Raw genomic sequence first — 9,513 nt, 5'->3', positions numbered from 1 at the left:
CAAAGAGTTAGGTTAGGTAACTCTTGCATCATTCTCCGATGTTGCCAAGTGTTTGCTTATATCGTATTTAAAAGATTTTATTCATAATTCGTATCAGGGACGTCCGGGTGTCAGAAGGTTTTATGAATTTATTATTTATTATCATTAATCATTATTGAAAAAACATGTTGGCTAATTCCAGTCTCAAAGTCAGACTTTGGCAGAGTGTGTAGATCACGATTGATATTGTATGTAAGATTGTAAAAAAAAATACATTACTTAATCTTAACCATAGCCTACTAGAACTTAGAAGTTAGTAACTTTTGGTCTTTTAATCAGTTCTAGTCATGGAGGTAGGAAAAGACTTTACCTCCATGGTTCTAGTAGGCTATGACTGAACACAAGAAGATATAGCAATATCACTGCCTTCTAAAGTATGGTTGCTTCGTTGACTGAAGTATTTCAATCAACATAATAAGCGCTTTCTTTTTGGTGCTTCATGCACCGGTACAGCTCCGGGCTTCTCGCCCCTGAGCTGTTCCAAATAAAACGGTTATTAGTGCGCCAACTGCGCGCAGCGAGTTGGATGATCAGCTGTTGAGCAAAATGACAAGAGACAAGTCCGGATTCGCGGTTCTTTGGATTATTTGTTTTCAGTTTGACGTTAAAGTCGTTGATTTTTAATAAGTTTCACTATTTTTTCGGAATCTATTGCCATATATTTGGTTGAAAAACTTGATTTACCGGGTAAACATTACCCTTTCTTTGCTATGGAGAGTAAAAATATACGAAATACTGGATATGTCTGTAGATATAAAACTTGAAAAAACTATTTAACAATGATTTCATCTCTTAAAGCTTCGTTAATAATTCTCTTTGGTAAAAGTAGGTAAAGAGTGTTCTGATTTTACGAAAATTGCATTCAAGTACCTACGTGAAATATCAACTTATTTGAAAAGAAATGCTACATTTTCACTGATGGGCGCTACTAAACTGAAACTTGTCGTTTATTCATTTGATCGATCTCTAAAAATTATGCATTCATGAAAAAAATGATTAGTTCACTCTTCAAACCTGAAAGAACGAATCTTATCTTCATTCAAAATCATTCAGTTCTAATTCCATCTAGCATTGATTCTTTATTCATTTACTCAATAAAAAACTAACTGACAGCTTCAATTGACGAAAAAATCAATCTTAGGTGGTCCATAAGGTGTATTACAGCCTTTTTATAGTATTAATCCACAAATTTCAACAATACACGACTTCTAATATTTGTTGACATATGTAAACATAACCAAAAAGTTTGTTTACGGGCTTCAAGCCCTCGACGTGCACCAGCATTTCGGTTGGTGCAAGAGGGGGCAGGGGAAGGGAACGCGAGCTGCTCCGGTGCTTCACGCCCCAATCAAAAAGAACGCGTCGGTGCTCGAGTGAGATGCACCGGAGCTGCCCAGGAGCTGCTCAAACGGTCAAAAAGAAAGCGTAAAATGCTATCTTTTCGGATTAAACATACATGCGAAGACAACTGGCAACCCTGCCATGTATATTTTCATATCTGCTTTTCCGCCTTTTCCGGTTTCCACCACGTGCAATGATGACAGTGGTGTAATGTAATTTTAATTTTGTTATTGTAATTATACAATTGTAGCAAAGAGTAACCACTTACTCTTGGATTGTAGTATTTGTAGTACTTGTAGTTACGTTGTGTATCAAAGATTAATTAATTAATCTTTATCCTTTTTTTCTGTTGATTAATCCATAATTGATCTGTTTCGTGCTAAGCCTTATAACACCGTTAAAATGAGTGAGAGTGGGCCTCAGCCACTATACAAGTTCAAGAGCTTCAACGTATTCAAAACATCCATGTTCAAAACACCTTTAGTTCAAGTTGAAGATGGTCCAGAATGGTTACAAGTCAAGAAAATTTTTCCTATCATGAACGACGATTTTTCTCTTGACACTGAACTACATGATGATATGGTAGAATTTGAGAATACAATAAAACTTATCAAAGAAACGTGGGAAGTAACTAGCTTCGTACATCATTATTTTATATTCAGATACGAAAGATTTGTAAGATCGAAAGTTATTCCTGAATTTATTGAAAAACTCGAAGATAGAGAATCCAATAGATTCTTTGAAGCGGTTTCCTTTTTGTATCACCACTATCAGAGAACTGTTAAGATGGTGAGAGATATATTCAAACTTGGGGCAAATAATGGAAAGCCCATTATATCATTTAGTGATAATCCAGAGGAAGCTGTTAGAACAAAATTTTCAGGCTCATTATATCGCCTTTTGCAAACAGAACATGAAGCAGTGATTAAAGCCTATTATAGGTATGATCTATCTTCATATGATAGCAGTAATAACACTACATTGAAGTGTCCAAATTGCGAGGTAGAAAAGTGTCCACGATGTGGTGATTGGTTGGAAGAGTGTTCCAGGTAACTTTACTTCTTTGCTTCATTTTCGAGATGCGTGAAAACAAAGTTTATTATTTATATAAGAAGGTTTTACTGTCAGATTCCTGACCAGTCAAACGTAATAAGTACTTGGCAGTTTGGATTTAAGAACTCAAAATTCTTATGCCTGTTTGCACTAAGGAATTCAAGGCAGGTTTAACGTTGAGTCATATCTGCGATTTCTGTTAATTAGTGCTAACAGGTATAACATCCCTATCAACAATATGAAACAGTATTAGATGAGGAATACACAGAACCTACTTTCATCATTCCATACACTTTGAAGAGTATTGCAGAATGAAAGATGATAGTTTGAAAATTTCATAACCGATGCATAAAATTTGTATATTTCAATTTTGGGATCACAAACTCACTTTGTATTATTGGAATCATTTTAGTCTATCTGGTTAATATATTTGTATCTCAGTGTAACAGCTAAATGTTAAATTGATGAAAATTTTATATTCTAAAACATATCATTTGATCGTTAGATGTGCAAGCTTTAAACTGAATATATCACACTTTCAGGAAACTCAAAGAAATGCATGTTCTACATAATATACTGCATTCAGTAATATTATCATTAGTCAGTGAGTATATGGATTCACGCATTAAGGAGATTTGTGAAGGAGACCTTAAAGAATCTTATATTGAAAATCTGGAGAAGGTGTGTTGATTACCATATTGAATTCAGTCACATAATATTATCACTGATAAATAGATGTTGGGAAGATACTAAATAATTTCTTGATTTATATACTACAAACATATGTATAAATTGGATTTTTATTCTTTGATTGAATGATGAAATGTTAAGACTTAGATCGATTCATATCCGATTAAAATATACAGGATATTTCATTAACAATTATCCATATAGTAACAGGAGAGACTTCAGCAAAAGATATAAAGATTCAGCCTAAAACACTTGAATAAAATATTCCCCCCCTATCAAAATAAAAGTGTTTTATCACAAAATATTCGGATATGATTTCAGCCCATCGTTTTAACACCTTTCAACATTTTTTTTCAGTGGCTCAATGAAATTATTCTCAAATGGCTGTCGAAAACTTGTGCTTTAGAAGAGGGTGTATCTGCTGATGATAAACTGCAAGTTTTTCATAGAACAATATTGAGTGACCACCTATATTCTTCGTATACCAAACACCGAATTAATCAACTTTTCAAAATCATTATTGGTAAGAATTTTTTGAAGCAAATAATAGGTACTAATCTCAGGACAACAGAAAGATTTTAGCTATAGGTTTTTCCATTTGCATGAAGGTAATGGAGTTCATTTAAATGTTCATTTTCAAACATTTAGTCAGGTTAGAATATCAATATTTTTCATTGTGACCAATGTATAAACTGTATTGAGATAAATGAAAATGTTGAAAAAGCTTCTGTAATTATAAAATTATTACTTTACTGATTTTAATGGAACAGATAACATTTTTAATTCTTTGCAGAATATCCAGATTCATTACCAGTTCTACAAGATATAAAGGAATGGTTGCCAAAAACAAATTTACGACGTTATTTCATCGATACACTCAAAAGGGAGATGAAGACTCGTCTGTTGCATCCAGGCGTTGGTACTTCTGATATATTAACAGCTTATGTTGCAACCATAAGAGCTCTCAGAGTACTTGACCCGTCAAGTCAATTATTAGACGCAGTTACAGAACCAATTCATGAATATCTCAGAACTCGCTCGGATACTGTAAGGTAAATAAAATCGGTAACTTATTTTCATTATCTTTATTTCAATATTTAAATAGATATTAAAATAAATATTAAATTCCTCCACTGATTTTATTGATGTGTTGTAGATGTGTGGTAACCAGTTTGACAGAAGAAGGACCCAATGATCTTGCTGAAGAACTCGTTAGTGGGGAAGTTATGCAACCAGAAGAAGAAGATGAAGATGATTGGATGAATTGGGTACCACCACCTAAAAATCCTATTCCAAGTTAGTATAACTCGTTACCTAATACCAAAAACAAACAAAATAGTGAACTTTCCTGGGAAAGCTTTTCCTATATATAAATCTTAATTATTCTTCTATATACCAATATACAAAACAGATCACGTGACGAAACTATCAAAGGCTGTCAAATTAACGTCAAAATATTTTTCAGAAATTCTGAGAATCACGACGTGAAATATTGCAGATACAGTAAGAAAGCTTTACTTTTTTTTTTTTTAGCTAGTCAACTAATGTCTTCTCCTTCTAAAAATTAGATGGTTTGTTTGCCTCTCAAGCTATACTAAATTCGTGGGGTTTTTCAATGCGATGTGTTGCATCTGCATCTGTTGTATCTACCAATAAAAAAATTTCACTGATATGATAGATCTACTGATCAGTCCTATTCGAAAAAATTACAGTGACTATACACCCTCCATGGGGGTATATTGTTACAACCCTATTCGGGTTAATCTGGCTGCCACCAGAGGGCATATCTCTTATTTTGCAACTCGGAATTCCTATTTCAATTCACTACATACAGTATCAGACACAAATGCGGGAAGTTTGGAATAGCCCGTTATTAATTGAGTACTAGGTACAGGGTGGGCAAAATTGGTGATACCTGAATTACAACTTTTTCAACCCAACGAGATAGAGGAAAATGCATGGCACATTACAGTCGTCTTTTTTCGAGAAACTAATAATGCCATCAACTGCATTACTCTATCTTCTTTTGTTTTCGAGTTATGGGTCAAAATTAAAATTTTAACTTTGGTCATTATCTCCGTTTCTGTTTAAGCTAGGATGTTGAAATGAGAACATTATAGAGACACTTTTTGATAGCACTCCAGAGGCGTACTATGATTTTTTCCTACAGGTTTATTTGCTGAGCTATAACTCAAAGATGTATTTTTTCTTATGAAAACAGAAGTTAAAATGACTCAGAAAGACTGAGGGTGAAGTATAATATATTTCTGAAACGGTAAAAAAATGGCGATTCTTTCTAAGTCATTTTAAACTACTGTTTCCATAAGAAAAAACACAACTTTATTTATAGCTCAGCAAATAAACCTGTGGGAAAAAATCATAGTACGCCACTGGATTGCTATCAAAAAAGTGTCTGTATGATATCTTCATTTCAACATCCTAGCACGAACAGAAACGGAGATATTGACCAAAGTTGAAATCGCCCAAATTTAAATTTTGGCCTATAACTCAAAAACAAAAGAAGATAGAGGAATGCAGTTGATGGCATTACTAGTTTCTCGAAAAAAGACGACATGAATGGTACATTCATTTTTCTCTATCTCGTTGGGTTAAAAAGTTGTAGTTCAGGTATCACCAATTTTGCCCACCCTGTACAGAGTGTGCTATTTCAAATATTTGCAAATTTGATGTATGCAACAAATGTTTCAAAAAATTTAAAAAATGTACCTAAATTTCTATGACAGCACATGCCTTTCAAACAAAATAATTATAAAATTCAGCATCCTCTCAAGCTGAAACTTTGATAGACAGTTTCCTTTCATTTCAGCTGAATCAAAAACAAAATCCAAATCCTCAGACATCATAACAATGCTGATCAATGTGTATGGAAGCAAGGAATTATTTGTCAATGAATATAGAACATTATTAGCTGACCGATTATTGTCCCAACTTTCGTGTGATACAGAAAAAGAGATCAGGTATCTGGAATTATTGAAATTGAGGTTCGGTGATGCCCAACTGAATTATTGTGAAGTGATGCTGAAAGATATTGTAGATTCGAAGAGAATCAATCAGCGTATCAGGGAAGATCCATCTTACAATCAAGAGGAGAACTTCGTATCAGCAATGATAGTCTCCGCTCAGTTCTGGCCGCCTTTCAAAGACGATAGATTGGAACTGCACCCAAGGGTAGTGATACCGATGCAGAGATTCACTGGCAGTTTTGAGGCATTGAAAGGGAACAGAACTTTGTTGTGGAAGAATCATCTTGGGGTTGTGGATTTGGAGATAGAGATTGGAAATAAAAAGTTGGAATTGACAGTATCTCCTTTTAATGCAATTGTTTTGTTGTATTTCGAAGAGAATAGTAAGTAAATTTCATTAGAGCTATTTATAAGGGTGATTCATAACTATTGGGACATAGGCTAAGATTGTTATGAGGATAGGACCAAATATACCTCAATAAAATATTGCTGTGGAAAAAGATGGAGGGCGTTAAAGTTGAATTTTTTATAAGAGGAGAGAATAATATTTTCTTCGAAGTTCGAAAGTCCTTTATTAAAAGAATTAGAAAAGGCATAGAAGTCGGAGGAGGCCATGTAGAACATTTAATTTAAGTTTATCCTTTTTATGTTACATTGTTTTTAATTATGCTTTATCGTCGAAATAAATAAATAAAATAAATAAATCGTTACTTCAAATCCCCTTCCGATGCTCTGAACTGTTCAATTGTGTTTTTCTTAAAAACAGATGAAAAAATATACAGTGAAATTATTAGCAAACAGAAAACAAAAAATTCAACTTTAACGCCCTCTATCTTTTTCTACAGCAATATTTTATTGAGGTATATTTGGTCCAATCGCCATATTTTGGTCCAAACAATCTGCCCTTAGCCTATGTCCAAATAGTTATGAATCATCCTGTATTTGTTATTTCTGTCGATGTTTTAGATTTCATTCTTTAATTTTTTTTGGAAGGCCTGGTTCAAAAGGCATTTTCCGAAACCTACTAGGTTTGAAATGATCCCTAACCCTTAGAGATTGATGAACACAACTCTTTCTTTGATTCAAATTAGAACAGCATTTGTAATAGTGGTAATTAAATATTATCAGACTTCGTCCAGTTGCAAGAAACTTCGTTGAAATTTCAATGTTTAATTTAATGCTTCATTAAAATTTTAATCCTCCAGTATTCCCTTCGAAAATGACAGTTTTAAATTTCAATGAAGCATTAAATCTGAGGCTTAACTTACATGTACCACTTTCCAAGGGCAATGGTACCACAAAACTGTCGAACGCCTGTGGTGCTTTAGTAGTACTCGCAGTTGGTTCGAACAATAGCTGCGACTAAACGACATCGATTTTCACCAAAAATGCCTGTGTCAGCTTGTATCGAATATATGCGATGTTCATATGATAAAAATTTTATTCTGAATTTTCAGGAAACAATGAAATTATTTAGTGATTGAGAATTCTAAATGTGACCGATCTGATTCTAGCACTTTCTAGGAGAATGGTCACTAAAGAAGCTAAGTAAGAAGATGATGGTTCCTTATACTGCACTGAAAAGAAAGATTACTTATTGGCAATCTCAAGGCTTAATTACAGAGTCTGAATCTGACCCTGATGTTTACGTGTTGGAAGAAGATAATGTAGAAAGTGGTGATGTTGAGGCCGATGTAGAAGATTATGAGACTGAATCTGTGATGACAAGTACTAAGGATCAAAGAAATGAAGAATTACAGGTAATTTCATATTCAGCCATGGAGTTCCAGGATTAATTTCCCCATCATTTCAGACTTTCTGGTCATATATAGTGGGCATGCTCACAAACCTGGAGTCACTATCATTAGACCGAATCCATCAAATGCTGAAAATGTTTGTTTTTGAAGGAACAAGCACAGAATACAGTATGGAAGAGTTACAGAATTTCCTTGATAAAAAGATAAGGGAGCATCAACTTATACTTTCAAATGGAGTGTATAAACTACCTAAATGAAATGTGAAGTGATACAACACACTGAGACTGATTAAAATGAATTTTTTTGATATTGATATTGAAATAAATTATTGATCTACTGTATCTTTAGGGGATTGGGAATCATAAATGGATGTCTCGAAAATTCTCTTGCACCACAGTAAACTGGATTATAAGAAAAAAAAATCATCATGTAATTATAGGTAGAAATACTAAATGAAAACTAAATTTATTTAATAATGTAGCACAATTGCTAACAGTGCAACTTCTACGAGTTAATGTTTTTGAATAGAAAATTATTCACACACAGTCAAAATGTAAACCTGAAAATGCGGCACTTTCACTAAAACACTATTCGATAAATTTAGTTTTCATAAAAATTTTTTACTTATGGAGTATCAATATGAATAATAAATTTTATTTATTTTTTAATTTGGTTTTTTATACATTTCGGGATGTTTAATAATAGTTGGGCAGCCGACGATGCTAAATCGGGATTTACTCGAGCGTCGTGGAAACCTAGTGGATTTTGAAGATTAGATGGTAGAAAGAAAAAAAGGTCCTATGATGTGTGCACTTTAAGCGGTGGGGAAAGCTTTGCAGGTTATCAAAGATGTAAAAAAAATCGTCAGATGTACATTCGAGCGTGTCAGATTAAGATACTGTATATGCCCTACGTGTATCTGTTAATAAATTCATGTTCATCTGACAGTTTGCGTAGTGGTGCTGGCCGTACGGAAGAGTTGAAAATGGTAAAAAAAAATTTTTCGAGCGAGTCAGATTTTTTGAGGATATGTTCATTGGACCCAAAGGAAGCTACTTTTCAAGAGACTGACAATTCGGACTTGACACAAGGTCACAGTGATCCTTCGAAAATGCAAAACAAAATCGTTACATATTCGAGCGTGTCAGATTTTCATACAGATGGTTAATCTCGGTGTTGCAGACGTGTTGATCTATTAATCTGACACTAGTCAGGGGGGTTTTTCTTAATCTGACAGTTTGAAGATGATAAAAAGGCATTTTTTTAATCTCCCTTCCAGTAGCTCTAATCGTTTCTGTATTCATTATGAAAGTTGTATACAGGGTGAGCCCACTACCCCTCTAGCTGCTACCACTTTGAGCAATTATTTCAATTTAAAGGAAAGCGCACGATTTACGACCTATTATCTCCTATTCAAAAGTAATTGCTCTAAGTGGTAGCGGCTAGAGGAGTATATAGTGATATCGAATTCATTTTTTGACCCGTCCAAGCGTTTTTTCCATCTTAAAGTTCCAAATTCGGCGTGTGAAAGTTATTGATGGAATACTGAGTCACTCTGTATACTAATAAAGCGATAAAAAAATACACTCGTGCAGGAAATTGAATTGCCTTTCCAACAAGGTGCTGCTCGAACCCTTTTTCCTATTCAG

General features: G+C 33.9%; 1 protein-coding gene across 2 annotated transcripts; it reads left to right on the top strand.

Moving 5' to 3' along the window:
* The first annotated feature begins 1,555 nt into the window (after positions 1-1,555).
* Positions 1,556-8,175, top strand: LOC123317913 (anaphase-promoting complex subunit 2). 2 transcript variants are annotated; one of them, XM_044904541.1, is made up of 8 exons: positions 1,556-2,429; positions 2,976-3,114; positions 3,481-3,646; positions 3,917-4,175; positions 4,280-4,419; positions 5,951-6,490; positions 7,632-7,867; positions 7,921-8,175. In XM_044904541.1, exons 1-8 carry the CDS (start codon positions 1,783-1,785, stop codon positions 8,119-8,121), a joined length of 2,328 nt encoding a protein of 775 aa, XP_044760476.1. In that variant the 5' UTR covers positions 1,556-1,782; the 3' UTR covers positions 8,122-8,175. The 2 variants fall into 2 exon arrangements, with proteins under 2 accessions (XP_044760476.1, XP_044760481.1); XM_044904546.1 differs by lacking the exon at positions 7,921-8,175 and having other exon boundaries at positions 7,622-7,697.
* Positions 8,176-9,513: the final 1,338 nt, after the last annotated feature.

Source organism: Coccinella septempunctata, chromosome 1 (assembly GCF_907165205.1).
Source record: "Coccinella septempunctata chromosome 1, icCocSept1.1, whole genome shotgun sequence".
Classification (NCBI taxonomy): domain Eukaryota; kingdom Metazoa; phylum Arthropoda; class Insecta; order Coleoptera; family Coccinellidae; genus Coccinella; species Coccinella septempunctata.
Note: the sequence above shows the minus strand (reverse complement) of the source record. Positions and strands in the feature narration are given on the sequence as shown.

Coding starts and splice junctions, on each gene's coding strand:
- LOC123317913 (XM_044904541.1), top strand. CDS start 1,783: ATGAGTGAGAGTGGGCCTCAGCCACTATACAAGTTCAAGAGCTTCAAC. Junction 4,176..4,279: donor ACTCGCTCGGATACTGTAAG/GTAAATAAAATC, acceptor GATGTGTTGTAG/ATGTGTGGTAACCAGTTTGA. Junction 6,491..7,631: donor GTTGTATTTCGAAGAGAATA/GTAAGTAAATTT, acceptor AGCACTTTCTAG/GAGAATGGTCACTAAAGAAG.